General features: G+C 43.3%; 1 protein-coding gene across 2 annotated transcripts; it reads left to right on the forward strand.

The window, feature by feature from the left end:
- Positions 1–1,990: 1,990 nt before the first annotated feature.
- Positions 1,991–24,902, forward strand: KDM4A (lysine demethylase 4A). 2 transcript variants are annotated; one of them, XM_054285902.1, is made up of 22 exons: positions 1,991–2,081; positions 2,383–2,535; positions 2,729–2,904; positions 4,052–4,166; positions 4,927–5,120; positions 6,531–6,580; positions 7,080–7,183; positions 8,241–8,378; positions 9,266–9,516; positions 10,295–10,485; positions 11,431–11,777; positions 13,465–13,585; positions 14,146–14,324; positions 16,575–16,779; positions 17,077–17,153; positions 17,856–17,911; positions 18,691–18,799; positions 19,651–19,839; positions 20,542–20,712; positions 21,162–21,281; positions 21,875–21,967; positions 22,975–24,902. In XM_054285902.1, the coding sequence occupies exons 2-22, from the start codon at positions 2,398–2,400 to the stop codon at positions 23,113–23,115; spliced, it is 3,165 nt and encodes a 1,054-aa protein (XP_054141877.1). In that variant the 5' UTR covers positions 1,991–2,081; positions 2,383–2,397; the 3' UTR covers positions 23,116–24,902. The 2 variants fall into 2 exon arrangements, with proteins under 2 accessions (XP_054141877.1, XP_054141878.1); XM_054285903.1 differs by having other exon boundaries at positions 1,991–2,077.
- The last annotated feature ends 728 nt before the right edge of the window (positions 24,903–25,630 follow it).

Consider the following 25,630-nt stretch of genomic DNA (forward strand, 5'->3'; position numbering starts at 1 on the left):
TCCTGTTTGACCTGGTTCATTTCTGAGGGCAGGAATAATACTGATCCTTCCAATTAAAAGCTCATTGTTGCCCTTTTGCCAGTTATAATAAGCAATCTCAGTCCCCAGTGACAATTACGGGTTATCTTTCATGCCTACACGTTTCTGCTCACACTCTGCCACTTGTCATCTTGAAAAGGCTGACTCGTGTCTCCTGAGGGCAGCAGGGCAAGGGAGGTGATTCTGCCCCTCTACTTCTCTCTTTTGAGATCCCACCTGGAGCTCTGTGTCCAGCTCTGGGGTCCCAAACACAGGAATAACACAGAGCTGCTGGAGCAGGTCCAGAGGGGGTCACAAAGATGCTCAGAGGGCTGGAGCACCCCTCCTGTGAGGACAGGCTAAGAGAGCTGGTGTTGTTCAGCCTGGAAAAGTGAAGGCTCCAGGGAGACCTTACACAATTTCCTGTGCCTAAAGAGAGAACTGGAGCAGGGCATCCACAAGGGCCTGTAGTGACAGGACAAGGGAGAATGGCTTTGAACTCAAAAGAGGTCAGGATTAGATTAGATGAAAGGAAGTAACTCTTCCCTACAAGGGTGGTGAGGCACTGAAACAACAGATTGCCCAAAGGACTTAGAGATGCCTCATCCCTAGAAATGTTTCAGGCAAAGTTGGATGGGACTTTGAGCAACCTGGTCTAGTGGAAGGTGTCCCTGTCCAGTGCAGGGGTGTGGAACAAGATAATCTTCAAGGTCTCTTCCAACTCAAATCATTCTATTCTATGATAATAGAAAGTTTGTGTTCCTTGACTAAAGGATGACAAGTGCAGCTGCCACCAGAAAGGCCAGAAATGCAATTTGTTTAAAAACTATTACCTGACAGTTGTCTGACTGTTTATAGGAGGCTGTGTGTCATGCCTACTGCTGCTATAATCCACTTTGGGGGTTTGGTCTGTATATACCTGGCAATTCAAGATCTGAGCAGGTCAGAGAGGCAGCAGACAGGGAAAGCCTGTGTTGGAGGGATGTTTTGTCAGGCCTTTGGGGGCTGCTGCCCACCTGTAGCATGACAGCAAAGAAAACAGGTATTAGGAAAAATAGTGAACTTAGGGTTTTATTTAGGCATGAGGGAACAAGTGTGATCTCTGAGGATAGCTATGAGCTTTTTCAGGTGGGTTGTACTTACTTTCAAGGTTGCTCAGTGGCACTTGGAGATTTAGAATGCATTTAGCACAGCACAGTGTGAAAATCGCAGCCAGTCCGAGGCAAGGAGGGGTCAGTGTCCCTAGGCAGGCTGTGTTAAGCACTCAAAGGCCCTGTACACGCTCAGTAAAGCCGTACTGCCAGGTCCCGGTCCCTGACACGGACGGTGTTGGATCACTGGCAGCACCCGCAGGCTGCGGCGGCTTTTGCTCGGTTCCGGACGGTGTTGGCCGAGCGCCCGGGCGTGGGCCGGGCCTGGTGCTGCTCCAGCCTCAGTCTGCGTTCGCGGCCAAACCTTTGCCAAGCATCCCATTCTACTCCGGCTTTGTTTACGCACGGAAGCTGTAGGTGTGTGATTAGCGGGGTTCGTGTGCTCGGCGGGCAGGTGCCTGCTGGGTGTCACCGCTCCGCGCCCCAAACTCACCCGCTCGCTGCAACACCCGCGTACCCGGGGTTAGCGTCCACCTCGCGCTGGGCACTAGCAGGACCGGGATCGGTTTCACCCGGCGACACTGCCCGGGGCCCGGAGGCGGGGAGCGGGCGGGACACAGAGGGGATGCAGGTGGGCTGCGGGCGGCCTCGGGCCGGCGCCCCCGCCGTGCCTGCGCGGGCTGAGGGAGCCCCGGCGCGGCCCCCGCTCCAACGCCCCCTAGCAACTGCCCGGGCCCGCCAGCCTAGCAACGGCCCCGCGCCCGGCCTCCTGATTCGCCGGCCAGCCCCGGCCGGCCGTCGAATTCCTATTGGCTGCGGAGAGGGTAGCGGGCAGCGATTGGCTGCGGCGGCGGAGGGAAGAGGCGGGGCGGCCGGGCGGGGTTCGGGCGGAGCGGAACGGCCGCGGTGGCGTCGGCGGTCCGCAGGATTCTTTGGGCGCGTGGTGCGGAGGGATACGTCGGTCGGACGTAGGTACGAGGGTCGGTCGGGGGCGGCGGAGGAGCGGGACGCGCTGCCGACGTGAGCACGGCGGGCGGGGACTCGGGTTCCGCCGCTCCGGCCGGGCCGGGCCGGGCGGTAGGAGGGGGTGAGTCGGTGGCGTTCTCCGCCGTGAGAGGGAGAGCGAGCCGTGGGGTCCTGACGGGCACGCGGCCTCCGCCAATGAGGAAGCAGGGCCGATGCGGACCCCGCGGCGATTGGCCGGCGGGCGGGAGGGGCGGGGCGGGCACGGTGTCCCGCCCCCCGCAAGGACACCCCCGCCTCCTCCGCGCAGGGCCGGCCCGGCATCATGGCCTCGGAGCTGGAGAGCCTCAACCCGGGGCAGCGCATCATGACCTTCCGCCCCACCATGGAGGAGTTCCGCGACTTCAGCCGCTACATCGCCTACGTGGAGTCGCAGGGCGCCCACCGCGCCGGCCTGGCCAAGGTGCGACACTCCCTCTCCCCTCGGGCGGAGGCCGCGCCGCCGGCCCCGGGCCGCGCACCGGCCGCCTCCGCCCTTTGTTTACGCCGCGGCGCCGGTGGGGCGGGCGCGCCCCGGCCGGGGCTCGGCCCGAGTTCCCCGAGTTTGACGCTGTCCCCGGCCGCGGCCGCCGGTCCCGGCCCGTGTGTCCCCGCAGATCGTGCCGCCTAAGGAGTGGAAGCCGCGGCAGTGCTACGATGACATCGACGAGCTCGTCATCCCCGCGCCCATCCAGCAGGTGGTGACGGGGCAGTCCGGGCTCTTCACGCAGTACAACATCCAGAAGAAGGCCATGACGGTCCGCGAGTTCCGCAGGATCGCCAACAGTGACAAGTACGGCCGGTCCCGGGCGCTTAAGTTATGGAATGGTTTGGGTTGGAGGGAGCATTAAATACCACCTGGTTCCCCGCTTTGTCAGGGGCAGGGACTCTTTCCTCAAGTACAAGTTGCTGAGAGCCCTATCCAAGCTGGCTTTGAACACCTGTAGGGATGGAGCATCCACAGCTCCCCGCAGGGACCAGGTCCTCGGTACGGTCTGGGGTCAGCAGTGTGAGCATCATGCCCCGGGCAGTTGAGGTTGCTTGTGCAGCTCTGTGCATGGGGACCTTTGTCACCTGTGCAGCAAGATGGTGTGTAATGGCAGCAGAACTTTTTGTTTGTGCTGTGGGCTCCCTGTCTGTCTCCAGTAGCTAGACCATTGAAATACTTACTAAATAGTGGAGAAAGGAATGTTCATGACATAAAAATGGAGATGAAGATCACTTGAAAAGGAGTTAAAGCAAAAAAGCCTTTGCAGTAATTAGAAATAGCATTGGAATTGCCAGCTACAGTCAGTCCATCAAGGCTTGTTTTAGTTTTCAAAAGCAGTACAAACCAGATATTTTAAAGTTGTGTTTAATAGAATAATTTGAAAGTTTTATGTTATGTATGTAACTGTCTGGAATCTATGTATATAGACACACATTAAATAGGTGTTAAGACTAAATTTGGCCCCCCAGAGCTACATATAGTCTGGTGTATAGTTAGCAGGGAATGAGCATCAAGAGCAGGTATTTTGCTGGTAAACAGAGCATGTTTAGCTATGGTGAGTCTGTGCGGGTTTGTTAGTTTCACAGTGGCAGAAAACTTTGGGTTTGTTTGGGTTTTTTTTTTTAAGTTGTTCTTTGTATCATTTCTGGTTTTGACTGCGTTGTTGCTTCTAAGTAGCTAGCTAGAAGGTGAAATTGTTCTGACCCCGGAAAAGTGCACAAAGCAAAAATGAAAGTAAACTGCGAAATGGGGAAAGTACTTTTCTTCCTGATACTTTGTTCCAAAGTGTAACAGAAACAGAGCCATGACTGCTCTCGCTGCTCTTCTGGCTGGTATCACGTGTTAGGTATTTTTATTGTAGCTTTCTGTTCTTTCAGTCGAGGAAAACATTGGCTCAGACTTGTCAAATATCAGGTTGCAAAGTCTGTAGTATCTTTCTTGTTTTTTTCAGGTACTGCACACCCCGGTACACAGACTTTGAAGACCTTGAACGAAAATACTGGAAGAATCTTACGTTCAATGCCCCCATCTACGGGGCTGACGTTAATGGCACGCTCTACGACAAGGTAAGGAAACTGTTCTGGTTTTCAGGTAACAGTTATCCTGGTACATTGCATTCCATAAATACTAATGTGGCATTTGACTCTTACCTTTTGCAACAAGTTAATGATAGTCTTAGCATAGTTTGAGCTTCTGGAGTAGGCAGCTGACAGAGGAAGCGTTCTAAGGGACCTCTGCCAGCACTTCAGTGTGGGGAAGCAAAAGCCACTATTGCCCCAGCACTGCTTTGTCCTGAAAGGCTTATGGGGGTTGGAAGGGCAGATCAGTGGATACATGCTGCTTTGGTATCCACTGGTTTATGTATTTTTGTGGGACAGCTCTATAGCCATTAGGTGGTAGGATGATAACTGCCCAAAGACAATTTGCATTCTGTTTGCTTGTGTCCTAAATTCTCATGATTTATTCTTTTAAAAGATATTTGGAATGAAAAGTGGTTTTGTTGAAGAGGGTTCAGACATCAGCTCAAACTCAATCAACATCAGCTATTGTTCTCTGCTCTCTTAAGGCTATAGCTTCATGATTATTTCTCCTTTGTAATCATTACTTTGACTGGTATTTTTTTCCCCTCTTTAAAGGCCAGTAAGCAATCACTGTGCAAGCCACCATGCAAAACTTCAGGTTTAGGTGAACTAGCTCACAGCTTGAGCTGTGTCAGTCTGTGATGTGCTGTTTCAAAGTATCTCTTAAGCTTTTACAAAGTCTCCTCTCAGCTGTGTGATGCTGTACTTTGTAATCCTTGTTTGACATGAGGCTTGTGTTTCTCAGCATGTAGATGTGTGGAATATTGGCAGATTGAACACAATCCTGGATATTGTAGAGAATGAAAGTGGCATAACCATTGAAGGAGTGAATACTCCTTACCTATATTTTGGCATGTGGAAAACTTCCTTTGCTTGGCACACCGAGGACATGGATCTCTACAGTATTAATTACTTGCATTTTGGGGAACCCAAGTCATGGTAAGATTTTTTTAAGGAATCTTCTGCATGTAGAAAATCAGTACCATAAATTATTGGAGTCAGTCACAAAGCTAAGAGCTCACTAAAATAATTATCAGTTTTCCAGCTTTGCACTGCAGTTCTCTGTGAGGACAAGAACACATAAGGAGCTGCAGAGCAGTGCATGTCCTCAGTAGAATTTGTTTGGTAACCTTCTAGAAGGGTCTGGTTGCTGTCCCGATGTAGGGAGTTCTTCTGAATTACAGTATGGACACTGTCTGCTGTGGTAGGGCCAAAACTTGGCCAACTTGTTTATCATTTTCTGAGGCTCTGAAATGACCATGCAGAGGTATGGTCACACAGGCACTGGGGGAACAGGCAGTTTTTAATAGACTTTAACCTGTAGCTGTTTATCATATATCTAAACATCAGGCTAGTGTATGTCACTGGGTGGTTTGTCCAGTGTCTGAGATTTCTTAATTCTTTTTAGGGGGCACCATGGGTTGCATTTTAAGAGTGAATCATGCCCTTCTGTTCACAAATGAATTTTTCAAGCAACTTCAGCAATTGTTTCCAGAGCACTTTTGTTAGAAACTAGTATTTTTGGCTGCCTTTTATTACAAATTTGAAGAAGCAAATAATAGCTAGCACAATGTAACCCATGAACAAGCCCATGCAGTGGCAGCAGCAGAGAAACATGAAACAGAATAGTTCAGTCTGTTGAACTATTTGGCCATTGCTTCTTCTACAGTAGTACTTGGAAGAAGTGAGCTTTTCTACTATCTTGATTAATTTAGCAAGGAATCTGTTCAGAGTATAGCACTGTATTCCAGAGTGAAAGCAAACTAAGTGGGTTGATTTATTTATTGTAGTCATAACAGGCAGGAGTTTTGTGGCACCCATAAAAAGGTGTGTACAGGGAGAGATGTAGCTCTAAAGAGCACTCATGAGTTGTGCTCATGTTAAGGATGTGGCACCTAACCTAGTCCCATCGTTGTGTGAGCAGCTGAAAGAGGTGGTTCCATTTTATCTCTTGCCCTGTGTTACTCCTTGCACTGAGTATACTGAGGTTACACTGCTGTGAAATGAGACAGTTCAGGAAGTGCTCTTCCCTTTCTTGTTGCAATTCATGTTCTGCTGCACAGATCTGCTAATTATGTACATCAGACTTTTGACTTCCTTGATTGCTTTAGCAAAAGTTGTTAAAAGAAATGGTCAGCTTTTGCATGTTTATTTTTCTTGGGATAGAAAGGTAAAAGTCCTCAATGAAGATTTTTAGGTTTACATCAAACTTTGAAAAAGACAAGTGTAGAGATAGAGAAATTTTTTAAAAAGTAATTCACATCTTGATGACTGATTACAATTTCCAGTCAGACTTTGAGATTTTGTTGTTGTCACTTGAACTTAACAGACTTGTTCTTACAACTGCAGGTACTCCATCCCTCCAGAGCATGGGAAGAGGCTGGAGAGACTTGCAAAAGGTAATCAGACAGTTCATGTCCTGCCTTTTTCTACAGATGGGAGGGACAGCTGCAGTGGGTTTCTGCTGTTTTAGAGAGCATAGGTTGGCATGACTGCACTGATAATTTGCCTTTTAGACTATAGATTACATTACTTCTGAATGTTTGCTTGCAGGATACACACAAGAGAAATTGTCACATTACAAATAATGAACTTGTGGTCTGTCTGACCTTAAATGAGAAAATCCTTAGTTATAGATTATTAAAACTGGAAAGTTATGGGCAAGGGAGGATCCTTCTATTTGAAGCCTTTTTTATGTTCTTTCAAACTGGCAGCTTTAAAAGATAAATCTTAGGGGTTTGTCATTTTTCTTCAGCATGCAAAGTAGCACACTTCAAATAAGGTGATCCATATTTGTAGGGGAAAAGTGTCTGTACAGTAGTTTTTCATAAAACTGCTGAAAAATAAATGTAGTTTGAGCACAAAGGTAACCTCTCTCCTTGTCTTCATTTTAAATAGGTTTTTTCCCAGGAAGCGCCCAGAGCTGTGAAGCATTTCTCCGTCACAAGATGACTCTCATCTCTCCATCAATTCTGAAGAAATATGGAATTCCATTTGATAAGGTGTAGAAAAGTAATCGTGGTTATGCCAGCTTGATCAAGAGATTCCTGTAGCCTTGTCTTGCTTCTGACAGCAGCCAGTAGCAGATGCTTAGAGAGGAAAATAGAAACAGGCAGGGTATAAGGCAATCCTTCCTATTGTACTTGCATTTGTCTGGCAATTGGGACCTGAAGGAGTTTGAGACTGAAAAATCTGTCAAGAGCTCCTAAAAACAAAAGCTTAAGTTTCTGTGATTTTTTTTAATATTTTTTAAACTTAAAACTAAACATTATCTCCTCTGTTAGATTCACTTAACTGTTTAGATATGTATTCAGTGAAGTGAGATTTTTCTTTTTTTGTTTCCACTTTTCCCCTGTTAATTTTGTTTGTTGCAATCTGCTTCCTCAATAGAAAATAAGGCTTGTCTCCTATTTACTTTTTAATTACATTAGTAACTTTATAGGCTTCCTCACTTTCTCATGTAACAACCTGCCATTCCCCTTCCCACACAGAGATATTAAAATGTAGTCTTTGAGCTCTTATTCAGAAACACTGTATCGTCTGCCTGGGCAGCTGAAGGATTTTGTTGCCATAAGCCTTTACAGGGGAGAAATGCTGAAGAGCGAGCAGTGGAAGGCTGACTGAGAGTTGTACTCTAATGTGAACAGCAAAAGAAAACAACAATAAATTTTCAAGTTCTGTGTGGGTAGAAATTTATTCAAGCTTAGATACTGTTCAGCCAAACCTGTAGCTGATACAGATAAGTATCTTTATGAACTTCATATAGCTGGTGACAGAGTACTTTGTATGTATAACCATTTCTGTGCTAAATTGACCAGTTTTGTTGTGTATTAGTAAAAACACTGTTGAGCATGCCTTTTCAGTAAACAGGTATTTAACATAAGTAGCAAAAAAGTGAAGGTCAGTAGCAAGTCCATTGCAGAAGGGAGCTCCAGCCACCATCTGTGAGCTGGATTTTTGGGTGTGCTGCCGAGAGGGCTACAGGAGCTCCTTTTCATCACATTCATCAAAACCTTCTTAAACTCTGAGTAACACTGTGATGTCTCAATTGTCTTCTAGGTGACACAGGAGGCTGGAGAGTTCATGATAACCTTTCCTTATAGTTATCATGCTGGCTTCAACCACGGCTTTAACTGTGCTGAATCGACCAACTTCGCTACTCTTCGGTGGATTGAGTACGGGAAGCAGTCGGTGCTGGTGAGTGGTCTGTTGCCATCATTAAGCCCCCACTGTTTGTTTTAGGAGAGTGGTTTCGAGCCTTTTAAGATGTGATGCTTTCTCATAATGTAGCAACATCCAGGCAGAGTCCTGCTTAGTGCCTTGTGTCAACCATGGATAGCATGTAATGTGTTTTGTAACTTTGTAACTGTTTTGTAAGTTTGTGCAACTCATGCGAGGCTTCAGAGAAAAGCATAGAACTGGTTCTCTTTCCAGATGTGAAAGAGTATGCTTGGTGGACAGAGCTCATCAGCATTTTTCTCCAGTATTTTAACCATTATTTATTGACTGTTTAGCCTGGAATGCGGCTTTGTAACTTAAATGACTTATCAAAATAAGTATCTTGGCTGAGCCTTTAAAGTGAATAGTGTTACATCCCTGTAGAGGTGCCTGTCAGACAAGGTTTACATTTCCAGAAGCTACATTGAAGTGGATGCTTTGAAGCACTAGTTGTAACCATGCCTGGGGGAAGGTAACCTCTACTGCTCTGGGTACGCCGGGAGTTTGTGTGGCTCTGATTTCTTCATTATAGTCTCTGGTTTTGTGACCTGTTTCTATATGAGCTCATTTTAAAATACCCAGCTTCAATCAGCAATTGTGTAAAAAGACTGATGAGTTTTCTGTCCTAGTTGTCGTGATAACATCTGGTTTTCTGTTTCATGTTTTTTGCTGGCTTTTCTGCCATTTTTAGTAACCTAATATATACATTTTTGATTTTTCTGGGAAAGAGTCTTGAGAGTTCTGAGGCTGAATTATATGTAAGTGTGGGATCTTTTTCCTTAAACTCTTGAAAGCAAAATGCTAGAGAAATGCAGAGTGGAATTGTTGAGTATTTGGCCTTACCTTATTATTTTCTGTGACTTCAGTGCTCCTGTCGGAAGGACATGGTGAAGATCTCCATGGATGTGTTTGTGAGGAAGTACCAGCCAGATCGTTACAAGCTTTGGAAAGCTGGGAAGGACGTGACTGTCATTGACCACGCTCTTCCAACCCCAGAGGCAGCAGAGTTCCTTAAAGGGGATCTCATGCAAAAAGTCAAGAGTGGGAAACAGTGTGCTGAGGAGATGGAAACAGAAGAGATGTGTAAAGAGGAAGTGGATGGGGATGAGACAAAAAGGTACAGCTTTATATAGTCCTCTGCTTTTCTCTTGGATTCTTGGAATTTGAACCCAGTTGCAATTAAATGTTTGCCATCCTGATAGAACAGTGAAAGTTAGCAATAATCTTTTTTTTCCTGGAAGAAACAGGATTTAGTCTTAGTATTTTTTTACTGTTTAAGTCCACATTAATAGATAGTCTGTGGTAAGCAGGAAATACACCAGCTTGGAAGGTAGTTCTTCGTCTTGGGACAGACTTCCAAAGCCTGGCTTGGCAGTGTGTTCCCTGCACTGACAGGCCAGTAGAAAAAGGGGTTGTATTGAGATCATGGGACAGTACTTGCTAGCAAATTCTGGTCCAATCAGTGCTGCAAGCTGTGGTATTGGTGTGCAGTTCTTGGTTGCTGAAGGTTAATCATCTTACATTTTGCAGTTAAATCTTTTTTGATCAGTGCCAGCTACCATTCCTAAAGCTGTCTTTAGTCGTGAATTTTGTTGTTGTTTGGTTTGATTTGTTTGGGGTTTTGTTCAGAGGGGTTTTTTTGTTTAAGGTAAAGAACACCGGCTAGAGAGAGCTGCCTTAATACATGATTAGCATGCTGAGAAGTCATGTCTAGGGATTACTGACTTTTCCTCTGTAAAGCAAGGAAAACACTTCAGAATAATTTGGAAACTATTTGGCTTTCCAGAGGCTGTCTCATAAAACACTGGTCCAAACCAGACTGTATTTTATGCATTCACACAGAAACGTAACACAGTTATGTGTTTGCTAACCTGACAGGGATTTGTCTTCTGCAGCATCCCCAAGCACCGCATAGGAACAAAAAGGCACAGGGTCTGCCTGGAAGTGCCTCAGGAGGTGAGTGAGAGTGAGGCCTTCCCTAAGGAGGAGCTGAGCTCCACACAGTATGAAGCGGACATGGCAGAGCCTTGTGAGAGGCCCACGAGTGAATTTGTGCAGCAAGGTGAACAAAGGATCAAACTTCCAGGTAACTGTGTGCCACGCTTGTCTGGACACTTTTCAATATGATGCTAGTTGGTAGGATGCTTTTGTGTCCAAAAAAGCAAACACTGGTTTGTCAGAGCCATTGGTAGCACTTCAGAAATTTACTGTTATAGGACTTGAAATATTACCATTTCCTAGTTTTTGATATTTACTCTTTATTTTGCCTGCCTGCATACAGAATTATATGGGATGCCTCAGTAGTCTAAGCTCCTTTTTATCTCTCTTGAGCAATGTGACTTGTTTATAGGAATTGCTTAGTAAAACACATGCACACTTCCTGGTAGTGTGGGTCTGGTATGCTTTATAGGTGTGTTACTTGTAATTTTGTAATAAGTAGGCTGGACAAAATTCTTGTAGGTTGTAATGGATGAGTTATCCTTGCTGTTAGGGGAGGAGCAAGAGGCACATGGAGCAACACAAGAACAGGGAAAACATTTGATGCCCCCTCTTGTATTTTGTTTTCCAGCCCCCTCTTGTGTTTTGGTTGTGGTTTTTTTTGTTTGCAGCTTGTATTTAATAATCTTTTATTGGGTTGTGGGTTTGTTTTTCTTTTTCTACTAAGTCTTCCATGAATGTTTGTAGTCACTTACACACAGCAACATATGGCCAGGAGTTGGGCTGTTTTAACTACATACACGTCTGTATAAAGGATCATCTGTGTTTATTTGCATTCACTGTCTGCTGCTTTGTTTTATGTACCCTAGTTCTTGTGACGGGAGAGGCAATGGGCAGATGCCTTTATTCTCTCTCTGACTAAGCAATGTATGACTTTATAGGTGTTTGAATTAATCATCTACTCTTTATATGACGTGCTGTTGCTTTTTTGTGTGTAGTAGTTTGCTTTTCTGTTTGGCATTGTGCAAATAGTTCCACAAATGTTCTCTTTCTGCTCAGGCTTCAGAAAAAGTCAATCTGTCTCTTCTTCCAGATCATGTGGACTCAGCCAAATTTGAAGAATTGAAACCGGTGAAGCTTGAGGAAGAAGAACAAGAAGCAGCTGCACTGGATCTCTCCATTTCACATGCTTCAAATTCCACTTCAGTGTTGCCAGCTTCAAAGCAGAGTGCTGCATCCAGTGTTCAGTCCAGCTCACCTTGCTACTCTTCAGACTCGGAATCGTGTGATGCGTTGGCGAAGCGAACGGTTCCGGGGCCAGCCGGGGTGTTCACTGTGCACAGCTACGCCAAGGGTGATGCCAGCGGCTCCGACAGCGAACACACTTCAGGGAGGAAAGCCACTGCCAGCTCCAGTGTCACTGAGCAGGAACTGACAGAGGTATGAGAGGCAAAACACCTGAAAGGTGGAGGGCTGTAATTCCATGGTCAGGAATTTGCTGCGGCAAAACTTCCTATCTGTGCAGATGACAGTTTCATCTCACTGGTGCAGAGCAGGTTGCAGCTCTGGGTTTTGCTAAACACACAAGAATTCAGATGAAAGTCTTGTATACTTAGCCCTTCAAGTAAGCAAGGAGATCACCTGTCTTGAGAACTTCTCTAAGTGCTGTAATGGAAAGGATAGCTTAATGTTTTTGACACGGTAGTGTTACAGAATGATTTAGGTCCTTCTGTACTAAGAGACACCTGTTTGTACCTAAAATGAATCTGGTTTGTTCCAGCCTTTCTTGCAAGCACATTCATGTGATGAGGGGTTTTTAATATAATATAAAATTGCATACATGGATACATCTCTGTGTCCTGTTAAAAGAGGAGAAAGGATACAACAAAAATACTGGTTGAGAGAATGTAAATCTGAGTGTTCAAAAGCTGCCAATGAATGTTTTATTAAACAGCCTAAGAGAAGAGTTAGAATCTTATCTGGTAGTGTCCTTCCAATATTTTGTTTTCCTGTTTAAGTCTGTGTTTAGAGAATGGGAATTACACCAAAGGAAGAGCAGATAGACCAATCTTGAGAATTAAGCTGAAACTGAGAGAGTTGTTATGGCTATTTAAACTGAAGACATTCTGTTGCAGATGCTGATGTCTCCATCACATGCTCTGAACAGGGAAATGGTGAAATTTTGAATGGGTGTGGATTGTTTTCCCCAGAGGGGTGTACTTTGAAATAAATTTTCCGTTAGGTGGTAACTGTGAATGCTAAGTTCAGTATTTCTTACAAGTCTTGTATGCAACTCTGTGTAAGAGAACGGAAGTCATGATTATTATGCTCTCTTCTGGCTTCATTTATGAAAAGAAGATATTTAAACATATGTAGGATGTATTTAATCCAAGATTCACTTCTTTAAAAATAATAACAGATTTTAAAAAAGGGTAGGCTCTTACCTAGAGGGAGACTTTCTGGACTGTTGAAATCATTTCCTTTACTGACCTGTTTGTCAGGTTAGTAGTAATTTTGTTAGTGTGTCACTTGTTTTTGTATGGGGCTAAGGGAAGAGGAAATAGCTGTTCTTGCAATCTCCTTCTTCCAGTCTGTCTGGTATGACATCAAGGCAATTAATAAGCAGAAAGAATTAAAGTGTCCTTCATTTAAAATAACCCTTTTAGTTTGACATGTCTATGAGCTCTGTATTTTTTCTATTTTATTTTATTTTTACTTTTAAATTTGAAATATTTTAAGTGACACACAAAGTGAGGCTTCTCCAGAATTCATGAGACTTCTTATCATGGCTCTTTTAAATTGAACCATCCAACTTGTCTTTCTTTGTTTCTGTCCTTTACATGATTCCTTAAAGAAACAGACATGCATGAAAAGCTACACTGGGACCTGTGAAAAGTGTCCATTCTACTGACTCGACAGAATTAGTACAGCTCTGTCCAGTTTTTCATAGCAAAATTGCTCTGAGCACTTTAAAAGAGAGTTTAGAGCTGAAGTTACTTTGTTGAAAATGAAACTGGAAGCATGTGTGCATTTTGAAGTAATTTCTCTAAGTTCAAAGTAAATTCCTTCCAGAATGGTGTCCAAGGGGCATATGCTAACTGACAGCTGAGTTCCTTTCCTGGTCCAGGTGGGAAAGGAGTACTTAAGCTCCCAGAAGGAGAGTAAGAAGTCCAAGGGCCGTCGCCAGCCATTGAGCAAACTCCCCCGTCATCACCCACTCCTGGTCAAAGACTGCATCAGTGATGATGGTAAGTAAAGCCTTGTGCTCTTTGGGAAATTGGAGAGAGGGTCTCAGCTTCTGTGGGCAGTGTGGGATATTCTAGTAAGTAACTGGTGATAAACAGGAATCAGCAAGTGACAGCTCTGCCTCCTAGACAAGGTGCATATCTCATTGTATCATTCAACTTTTCTCTCAAATGTTGTCATCTTTCTTTCCTGTATTTTCTTTGGAAAGCAAAATTAAACCAGTACCAGAGACTGTTGCCTAACTGCATCTACCTTAGAATATTCCAGTCACTGATGTAAATGTTTGGGATTTTAAAAAAACCCTAATGCCAAAGTGTTTGGTGGATGACTTTAATTTTGATATAGATGTAATTTGGAGCTGGTTCTGCCTTGTTGCTTGATTAATAGAAGCCTCTTGGAAAGGAGACTGAGTTACTGGCTTCCATCACCCTTCTGTCAGTTTGCTTTCTGGCAGTCTTTCTTTCATCTCCATTCATAGCTTCTTGCCTTATTTAGTTTCATTTACAAGAAGAACGTCTATAAAAGGCCATATAGTCACTGAGTGAATGCTCTCTTATCACAGAGGCATCAGAGCAGCTAACTCCTGAAGAAGAGGCTGAGGAGACAGAAGCATGGGCCAAGCCACTGAGCCAGCTGTGGCAGAATCGGCCGCCAAACTTTGAGGCTGAGAAAGAATACAATCGCAGCATGGCACAGCAGCCCCCGTACTGTGCTGTCTGTATGCTCTTCCAGGCATATCAGGTATGAAACCCAGACTCTTCATGCTGTCACAGAGGTAACAGAGTAGGTGCTGCTGTGGTACATAGTTTCAAATATGTGGGTTTGCATATTGCCAGTTAACAAAAGCTGTATCAATGTTGCAGCCTTCCCCAGGAGCTGTTCCAGGAGAGCACAAGTGGGTGAACATGCTCAGGCCTGTGATGGGCCCCTGTGGGTCCCCAGGGGCTCACTCAGCTGTTCAGCAAAAGCTTTTGTGTTTTGTGGCTTTTGCTCAAACCACAGAATGGAGCTTAAATGTTGCTGGAACTGACTATAAAACATCACTTCTCCTTTCCAGACTGACTCCTTCACTTCTAAAATGTTTCTAAGAAAACACTTCAGGTCCTCTTATAGTACATGGTCTTTGAGCTGGCAAGGAAGAAAACCTTTTACTTAAAAGAATTTAGAGTTGTGTTTGTAGATGATATAGATTGAAAGCTGTCTGGTCTTGGAGCATATCCATGACAGTAGCATGGGATGAGGTGCAGAAGTCTTTTGTCATGCGGAGTAGATGTGTAGGCAAGAGTCCCTCAATTAATTTTTTTAGATACCTAAGATAAATAATTTTAAGGTAGCTTGATAGTTGTCTGCATGTTTGACCTGCAACTTTGAGGTAGTTTGACCCTTCCCATACACTAAGCATATTTGATTCATTTGTGATGACTTTGTAGTTGTGGTGGCACTAGAAACATGTTCACCACAGTTTTGGAAATAAAGACCTCACATTTTTGTAGCAGATTTATATTTCATATGGTTCCTAATTTTAATGAAAACCACAGACCATAGCTTCTGTTCAGTCTTGCTATTTCTATCTGAGAGTAAGTTCTTAGAAATGGAAATACTACTTAGGAACTGTATGGTACATGAGGATTTTACTAGTGCTGAAAGGTATAAAGTTAACAATTTGAGAACAGTTGAAGTTCTCTGAAGATTTTTTTTTGTAAGTTGCTGCTGAGCAGAAAACTCTTAGCTGCAGGTTTTCAAATGTCTACACCAGGCAGCGGAGCAGAAACTCTTCCAAAATTTGAGCTGTGGTTAGAGTCTTTGTTCCAACTTCAGAAAGTCTATAGCAACTCTGGAAACTCACTTCAGTTACCCGTTCAAATAAAAAATTGGCACAGAATGCCAGACAAGTATGCACTTTCCTTGGGAAGAAGAAGAGTATTTGCTGCTTAGGGGAAAAAAAATTGTTTTGTTCTTAAATTTTGTTACAGATTTCCCTCAGTCATTTTGTCTTTTGCTTGACATGCAATGTAAGCTTAAATCAGTAAGTTTTACAGAATTAGACTGAACAAGACTTGTAGAAAAAATGTCAATTTCCTTCCTACTGTGAGCATTACCTGGACTTTTTCTCCCTAGCTTTTGAGGCACTGTAGGAGAGACAGTGCAGATTCATTCTGCTACTGCAATTTCTACTAAAAGTCATTTTAAAGATTAGGCAAGCTACTTTTGTGGTAGCCTAAAAGGTACATAAGGTGAACATTTTTTGAACATTTTTTCAAAGAGAAAAATTAATTTCTGTTTAACTGTTCAGAGGAGTAGGTTTACTGGAAATACACATCTGTAAATTCTGCATGTCTTAGCTGTTTGATTTGATGTTGATTTAGAAGAATAAATTATGAAAGAGTAGCCTGAAGTCTCCTGAGCTTTATATGGGAAATTGCATTTTCAGTCTGTTTATTTTCCAGGAACAAATTAGTTTTAAAGCCCATTGGACTTATTCAAAATTACACTGGGAAAAAGTAATGGGGATTGTGGTAGGTGTCTATTTGTGTGTTGGTAATCCTTCCATATTGAGGTAAGGTAAGTGTACACTGATGGATAGCAGTGTTGTGATCCTCTGTATTACAGGGGGAATATGCAGAAGAGGTGTTGCCTGTAGAGCATGAGGTGGGCTTGGTGATTCTACCTCTTTTAGAGAAAAAAAGCAGTTTGATGTGTATTTTGTTGCTCATTAGAGGGATGCAATTCAGACTTTCAGTGTAGTATTAAGTAGAGTAGAAATTAATTTCTTTCTGAAGCCACAGCAGCAAAGAATTTTATAAATATAACTATAAATAGTTATAATAGTTATAAACATAACTCTATTTTCACCTAACCTACCAACTCTATGATCTTTCACTACCTTAATTTTTTCTTTAAACTGGATATAAGTATGAAATAATGTGTGAGTAAAGATAATGTGAGACCATTTTACTTGTAAAATTTAAATTCCCTACCCATCCCTCACAGGCAGAATGTGAAGGCAGCAGTCAAAACTCTGGTGTAACTCCAGCTGCTGCAGATGGGAAGATCCGAACTAAACCCCTGATTCCTGAAATGTGCTTTACTGCAACCGGCTGCAGCACTGACCTCAATCTTTCAACTCCCTACCTGGAGGAAGATGGAACCAGCGTACTCATCACCTGCAAGAACTGCCACGTCTGTGTTCATGCCAGTGAGTGCATCCAGATGTTACCCTAAGCCCTGGTGTTCTCCATACTGAGCCTGTACATCACAGCCGGCTTCTGCCAGTTGATCTAATGTACAAATAGACCAAGTTCAGCCCTTAGCCCTTGGAACTGAGTATATACTTACTTGTTGGCCTGTGGGGTAGGCAGTTGGCTGCTTGGGGGGCTTCAAATACACAGCATCATCCTGGGGCTTATTGATTTAAACTCCTGCTCTATTTCTGGGCCCAAGAGAAATGAGTTTGAGTTTAAATAAACTCTTAAATGAGATGTGTCTGTTCTAGGTTGTTATGGTGTGTCCCCTGACAAGGCCACTGAAGACTGGATGTGCTCCCGGTGTACAGAAAATGCGTTAGAAGAGGTAAAGTTTTTCACAGATGGAGTCTGGTACATCTGGGAACTTGGCTGCAAAGTTAGTTCACTTAGTGTTGTGGGTGTTGGTTCTTTTAATTATCCTGTGAAAAGAACACAATTTAGAGAATGTTTAGCAGCCAGTCTCTTGTGTTTTGGTACTTTTAAGCCATAATGTTATCCTTTTAACTAATGCAAAGCTGCTGAGCTCAGAGGGAAGATGTTCTGCATGAGTGTGGGGATAGCTCCATTGTCTGAGTTTAAGGTAGCTACTGTTTCTAAGCCAGAAAATAACTTGTGTTAATAACTAGGCAGGTATGTACATGTGAAGAAAGCAAAAAGAATGGGATTCCCTCAGACAGCTACACAGACTCTAGATCAGTGGAATGGGTCAGCCTTTCAATTATTTCCTCATGTTTGCTCCAGATCCTGTTGCACATCCTGAAAGAATATGGGGTATTGCAGGTGTAAAAGGAACCCATAACAAAAAAGTTGACCCTTCAGTAGTAGGTTCTGCTTGCTTTCAACAGATTTGGAGTCTATATTTGTTGCCCTAAGGGCAGCAACTTTTGAGAGCTGAGGAGTTGATCTGTACAAGGTAGTTAGCTCTCTTCTGACAGCAGAATAATTTTCTTCCTCTGGATATGCATTTTGAGGTGGAAGTTCTGCAGCAAGTGTTGTGCACTAGCTAATGCTTTTTTCTTTACTCCAGGACTGCTGTTTGTGTTCCTTACGAGGAGGAGCGCTGCAGAGAGCCAATGATGACAAGTGAGTGTTCCAGATTTGTTTGATTTTTAAGGAGAGGCTCAGTTCCTTAGTATCTGAGGGCAAGGTGGTAAACTGCATTTGGTGTAACAGAGTGACCAACAGCACCCATCACACTTTGTGTGTTCAATGTCTTCTCACACAGCACTTCTTACCTCTTTAAGTTATGCCTGGTTCTCATTCTGTTGATAGCAGCTGTGAATTGCTTTGCATGTGATAATGCAGAGCTGTAATTTGCAGAGGTATAACATACCACATAAAAAGAAGGTTCCAAATGAATTAGCATCTCTCAGTACCTTCCCTACGGAGGATTTTGATTTTCCGTCTTATCTGTGGTTACAGTAATGACAAAGGGCAACCATAGTTTTAAGCAGCACAACTTTGAAATTCAAGGTACCTCTACAGCACCATGTGCATACAGCTGCCTGTCCTGTGTCCCTTTGGGTGGATCATTAAAGTTATTTGATGCAATGTAGCAGTGAGGCAGACTTGTAGCACCCTGGAATAACTGAACCTTGGCCATGCAGCCTTTTACCAAGCAGGAGTCACTGAGTTGCTTTCCTGTTAAACCTTTTAGGAGTCGATTTTAAGTATGAAGAAATGTTGGGCTTGCCCTACATGTGGCCTGTTAGTAGCAGTAGGATTACACAGATCAAACTCAGAAGTTATTTATGGTGGTTTGTATGGCAAACTTGAACAGAACTGTATTTACTTTAACTCCAAAGCATCTTCTGTTTGCCCAGTGCATATTAATTTCTTTTTCCTCTCTTTTGCCCTGACAGGTGGGTTCATGTGATGTGTGCTGTGGCTGTACTGGAGGCAAAATTTGTGAACATTGCAGAGCGGAGTCCTGTAGATGTTGGCAAAATCCCCCTGCAGCGTTTCAGACTGGTATGGATCACCTGTGCTGCATCAGTGGTGTCTCTGGTCCATTCAGAATCTGAGGGGTTTTGTTTATCCCATCAAACCCAAGTCATCTTGGTTCAATCTCCAGACTGAACTGTATAATCTGCTCAGCTCTGTGTATGAGAGATGGCAGTTATTCCTATTGCCATTTTTTAAAATTTTTCCTTGTTCTAGTATTTGTTTATTCACATGAGGATCTAGCAAAAGGGTTTTCAGTCTGTGGCAGGTAACATGCTTGTTTTTCTCCTCCCTAGTATTCAGTTCGCTTAGTTGACTGCTGTCAAGCACTGAGATGCTTCAGGATATGTGAGGCATTCCTATAATGGGTGAAGGTCTTCAGCAGGAAAACAACTGTACTTAACTCTTTTAACATTTGTGTTGAGGGGACAATGACTCTGCTATGCATATGCATTGCAGATAACATTCTTTTCCTACAACTGCCCCTCAGGCCCAACTGAGTTGTGACAGAATTTTAACTGTTACTACTGTGGTCATTTCCCATTATTCTAATCTTGTTGCTTGTATTTATGTAACTTTTTAGTCAAGTCCTGAAAGGCCCTATTGACTTGGAACATTGCAAGCTGATCTAAGATCTGTTACTGGCATCCTTGAGTTGCTTGCTTTGTTCATGTTGAGCTTGATTTTACATTTTTCCTCTATTGCATTACTTTACTTTTATTAATTATTTTCTTGTCATAAACTAAAACTGGTAGCTGCCTGCTTCTGTTTAGTCAAAAAACAGCAAATGGCACAGCTATTATATGATAAGCTGTTAGCTAGCCCTTGGTGTGTGATAAAATCTAGTCCCAAAATAACCTCTAGTTTCCTGTCCACAGAAATGCATCTTCTGCAAGAAAAGGAGAAAGAGAATTGCAGGTTGCTGTGTACAGTGTTCACATGGTCGGTGTCCCACATCCTTTCATGTCAGCTGTGCCCAAGCAGCAGGAGTCATGATGCAGCCTGATGACTGGCCATTTGTTGTCTTCATTACCTGCTTCAGGCATAAGACTCCATCTCAGGCTGAGGTGTGTAGGTGTGTTATTCCAAAGATTGGAACTGCAGTGTCTTGGAGGCACTGAGAAGTTTTTGATTGTGTGATTATTTTGAAACTTCATTGAAGGTTTGGCTGTCTCACAGTAGATAATGTAATCTAACCGTGTTTGTCTTGGATTCTGATCTCAACCTTGCTGCTACTCTGATCTTAGTCAGGTGCTTTATTATACTTTGGTTTGCAGACCAGAAAGACTGGAAGCATCACATCCTTCCTGTGGCTGTTGAAATGAGAACACTAGTGAGATTTATGCTGTGATTCTTAATATGCAGGAGTTAGTGCTGGTACTACCGTGACCACTCATCCAGTCTGAATGAGTCGTCACAGAATTTCACATTTAAGTGATTGATTAGTTTCTAAAGTTGCCATGCATCCTTTTTAACCAAAACCACAACAGTCTATTAGAGAATGTTTTCTGTAAGGGCTTCCATTGCTCTGAAGAATGAGAACCTAATTTACTAAGTAAATTAAGGACAGTGGCACATAACAGATAAGACTTTAAGTATTTAACATTCCAGAGGCAGAACTTCTCTAAAAATGTTGCTGATGATGGCTGAAATAGAGTAGCTCACCTGAACTAAAATGTTTTGGTTTGTTGTCTGCCAGCACAGCAGCCATGGTCTTCAACACATTTGTTATTGAATCATTGTATAAGAAGTGATTTTTCTCTTCTCAGCGAGCTAAGGCTGCACTCCAGGATCTGTCTCCTGGACAGATTGTCATCAGCAAGCACAAGAATGGTCGCTTCTATCAATGTGAAGTGGTCAGCCTTGCAAAGGAGACTTTCTATGAGGTCAACTTTGATGATGGCTCCTTCAGTGATAACCTGTACCCAGAGGACATTGTGGTATGTTGTGCTATAGGACAATGGTATGAGTCATTTCTTGCTTCTGTGGAGGATCAGGGGATCTGGTAATTGTTCCCTGGCTCCTGTAGTGGCTGAGCTGTGCTGCAGGATGGCCTTAGGGATGTTACCTGAGAGTGACTTAAGTGAGGCCATATAGGGACAGGTATAACAGGGAGTGTAGCTAATCTCTGGCTGCTTAGCAATGGTAGGTCTGAAGGAAAACTTGCTGATACTTGCATGCCATCTCCACATCAAATACTTTGAAGTTACCACTGTTGGGATTTAAATGCAAATGACATAAATGGATGTCTCTCAGCCTAGTTCTCTATCTCCTGAAATGGAGAATTGTTGGGGTGGTGTGCAGTGTGACCTCTTGGTGGTTTGCTGAATCTTCACATAAAGAGGCTCCTTACCTTCCTTGTCTCTCCCATCTTCCCTCTTTATTCTAGAGTCGAGATTGTCTTCAGTTAGGTCCCCCTGCTGAAGGGGAAGTCGTGCAGGTGAGATGGACAGACGGACAAGTTTATGGAGCCAAGTTTGTCGCATCACACGCTATCCAGATGTACCAGGTATAAAACTGCTGTCTAAAAACTCATCACTCAGAACAAGCCAATCATGTTAACAGGGTTGCTGTAGGGGTGTCATGCTTAAGCACTCCAGGGTAACTTATTGGCACTGTGATAGCAATGACAGATGCTGGCAACAGTTGCTGGAAGTGATTGCTTGCAGCTGTATGTACCTCTGGCAACCTTGAAAATGTCCACTTCTGAAAACTGCTTGTCTGCAATTCTTCATCAGACTCTTTCTGTAATTTAAACTACTTAAAATAAGTTTATTTTCTTTTTTTTTGGTGGGAGTTCACCATGCCTTTCAGGCTTCCAAAGGGATGAATAGTCAGGCTGTATTAAAGTGAACAGGCAGACTGTCTTGTCAGGTGTTAAAAGAATATCCCAAAACTTGCTGGGCTATTACTGTCATGAGATTATTGATGTTTTGATTCAAGTATATTGCAGTCTGCATAGCTGCATATGTATGTTATAAATTTCAAGTGGTAGAAGATTATTTCACGAGAGAGCTCTGTGGGGAGAAGGCAACTTCTAGGGAGCTGTGGCAGGGTTCTAATTTGAGACTTCTGACAGAACAACTTCTGGTTCTTTTCTAGGTGGAATTTGAAGATGGTTCACAACTGATGGTGAAACGGGATGATGTATACACTCTTGAAGAGGAGCTTCCTAAGAGAGTGAAGTCAAGGCTGGTAGGTAAACAGGGTGCAAATTCTACTAAAGTAAAATTTGTTTAATTTTATGCTTGAGCAGCAACCTGAGCATGTGGCGGCAGCAAAACACAATCTGGTGCACTCTTTAATCGTTGCAAAGCTCAGTAGTTGATCAAGCTACAAAAACTAAGTTCTGTCTCACTCTGGAGAGAATTTCTCCTTCTGCAGGGGTGTGAGTTTGTATCACAGAGTCACAGATTGAGAGAGCATACCTTTTCATACTTGTATTCATAAGTTCCACTGCCTTCTTCCATTTCAAAGAATGGTCAAGCTCCTTCACTTACCCTCTGTTCTGAGCAGTTCTTAGTAGGGTTGCATCAAAAGAGCTGGCTGTTTCTTGACACTGTAAAATAATTCAGGTGGGAAGGGACCTCTGCAAGTCTCCAGACACCTGTTCCAAACAGGGGTAGTTTTCAGAAAGGGTTGTTCAGGGGTGTCTCCTAATTAAGTTTTGATTATCACTAAGGGTGGATATCCCACACTCTGTTTTACCCCACTGCTTTACACTTCCCACTACAAAAGTTGCAGTTACAAAGAGCACACTGGGGTGTCGTGCTTTACAGCACAAACACACACACCCTGATGCAGATCTGTTGGCAGGCACACATACTATTAGAGGCTTAAGAAAGAATGTATTATAGCTGAATTCTGTGACCAGGTGTTTAAACATGCCTGCTCCATAAAGCAGAAGTTGTACTAGATTATTTGAAATTTGGAGCAGCTGACTGTTTATTACTCTGAGAAGTGATTGTGAATTTAAATTAAGTGCTCTGTTACATTTTAAACTTGAGATTCTTTAGATCTCTAATTACAGTTCACTTAAACCTATTCCCAGACTTGTAAATCCAGATTTCTTAAATATTTTTCTTTTTGTGTTTTGTCAGTTTTTGAAGAAAGCTGAATGTTCCCATGTGTCTTGGCTTGGAGGATGTGGAGACAGGGATTTCATCTGTGCTCTAGTGACTAATTCTGTCTTTTTCTCTTAGTCAATTGCTTCAGATATGCGCTTCACAGAGATCTTCGAAGAGAAGGAGGTCAGTCAGGAGAGGAAGAGACAAAGAGTGATCAATTCACGCTACCGTGAAGATTATATCGAACCTGCCTTGTACCGGGCCATCATGGAGTAAACACTGCCTGTGGCAGAGGAAGAAGATGCCCACCTCCCCCAAGGATTTAAATGTTCCAGTACAACAGGCCATATTTGGATGCTTTGAATCCAGGGTTTCTTCTGGGGTTTTGTTCTTTTATATTTTAAGGAAGTTAAAAGGCTGATGCTCTGCAGTAGCTGTAAGGCAGCTGTTGTATAGTGAAAGAGATCCCATTTGCTGAAGCTGATGCCTGCAGACTGCTGGTCTGAAGTTGGGTCCTTACCAAATAAGCCAGCTTGGGGATGTTGCTTTCATCTTGTTGAGCAGTCTTGCTTTTTATTTAGAGACAATTCTGACAGGTGGCAAACTCTTTGGGGAGTTGTTGCCAGGAATCCTGGCAGCTGCAGAATAGTGTGGTCTATTGTTTTAACTGAATAATGTTCCTGGAGTCTCCCTGGTGACCGCAGCTGGGCTTGAGCAGGCAGTATTACTGGTGCTGGAAATGGAACCTCTTTTATATTTATATCCCTTTTTTTTGTCGCAAGCAGCTTCAGTCTCTTGTTTCTCAGCACCTCCTTTCTGAGGTTGAGCTGTAGGCTGTTCAAATCTGAACAGACTGGGGGTGCTTGTGTGAACAGGTGAAATGTGAAATTGAATCCTGTAGGACAAATTATTTAACCTTCCATTTAATATTTTTGTTCTGATAGTGCTTTTGACTTACTTAATCATAAGTTTAATTGTTAATAGTATGTGCCTCAGAACCAGTGAAATCTCTCTGGAGCCTTGTGAAGTGCAGCCTTCTAACAAGAATAGGTGTTCAGCTCCCAATAGACATTCAGCTCCCAAAGAGTTTGTTTTGAGTTTCTCTAAGGCAATATGACTATAAAGGGACAGTCCTAACTCTCCCTTCTTGAGATCCAAGCATCACAGTGTTGGGGATGACAGGGCAGCGGTATCTGAAGCAGTGCTGCTCTGGGGCAGCACTGTCTATCGTGTGTCCACGGGCTTTTGCTTGCAGCAGCTAATACTGGGTCTGAGACAGGTGAAGTGTGCACTGAGCTGTGTATTCTAACTAAAAGGCTGTGCAATGTTCTTCTGAAGCAGGAGTGCTGCCGTGTTGCTGTCTGGCAAAGGTTACTGTAGCATTTTTATAGAGTATTAGGACACATCTCAGTTGTGGTGGAGAGAATTTGCTACCCCAGCCATAGGAAGCTGAGTTGAGCTGGGTAGTTGGTGTACCTGGAAGATGTGCCAACTTGCTCCTAATAATTTAAGCATTAACACACCACAGTAGGAGCAGTGTAAATACATGTTCCTTTCCCGTTCTGTAGGAAAGGGATTTTAGGCTGTGGAGCAGATTGGCCACCTTCTTTTTGCATGGAATGATGGGGTGGATTTTCCTACTGGAGAAAATCATGATTGTGTGTTCTCCAGAAACTGTTCAAGAGGAGAATTTTCTAATGAAACAGACCTAATGCATCCCTGCTTCTATAGGGACATGGCAATGTGTCTGCAAAGTCTGGATTTGTAACTTTTTTCCTTTTGTTACATAGGAACGCTATAAACCAAACCCTTCTGAAACCCCGGTGCATCAATTTGTGATTAGCAATAAAATGTAGTATTGAATAGTGATACAACTCTTGATCAGAAAAGAAATAAACTGCAACTTTTATACAGAAAAACTTTAGCCCTATGTTTTTATAGGGTCAGGAGGATAAGTAGCAAAGATTTGCACACTGTTTTGCATGGAGGTAATCTGTCCTGTTTTTGTGGTGGAATGCCTTGTTCATCAGTATTGGAAGGCTTAAACAGCTTCTGAAAGGAGATAATGGTGTGTGGGGGGGGGGGGGGGTGGTTTTTTTTTGTTTGTTTTAGTTTTTTTTCCCTTTTACCATGTCCAAAACTCCTGGTCTCAGGATATTAAATGACTTTTTTGATGAATGAGATAGTTGTCTTGATGAAACCAGGATCTGTTAAGACCTGAGTCTGGCAGCCACAGTTAATCTGGTCCAGGCAATAGCAATGAAACTGCACTTGGACGTCTGAGCTTGTATGTAAACCTCTGAAGTGATGTGCTGTGAGCAAATGTGAAGAGCTGGCAGGGCCTTAACAAACTTGCCTCTGTTCTGTCAGAGTTAATTTGGTATTAACTTCTCATAGGATGAACACTACCTGTGTGTTACTGAAAAATACGCTCCTTGTCTCAATCTGCCGCTCTCCCTCCAGAGAAAAGGTGCCTGCATTCAGTCTTTGTCCTCAAACTGCTGTAGAACTTAAATGCACCTTTTAGGTGCCAGATGTTAGACTACCTCTGCTGCAAACACCTGGCTCAACAGCTTCATCCTAAAATGATGACCTAGTAGGAAATAGCTGGATTTGTTTGGTGTGGTGTTCTTGGAGCTGCTCTGTGCAGGGCCAAGAGCTGGATTTTATTGATTTTTGTGTGTCCTTTCCAACTCAGGATATTCTGTTGTTCACCTGCAGCAGGTTTTGCCACTCACCTCTGACAGTATTCAGTGATTTCAGGAGCTCCTATGCATAGTATTTGTTCTGG

The sequence above is a fragment of the Melozone crissalis genome, unplaced genomic scaffold (genome assembly GCF_028551555.1).
Source record: "Melozone crissalis strain CALT ecotype California unplaced genomic scaffold, PUWL_Pcris_2 ptg000045l_1, whole genome shotgun sequence".
Lineage (NCBI taxonomy): Eukaryota > Metazoa > Chordata > Aves > Passeriformes > Passerellidae > Melozone > Melozone crissalis.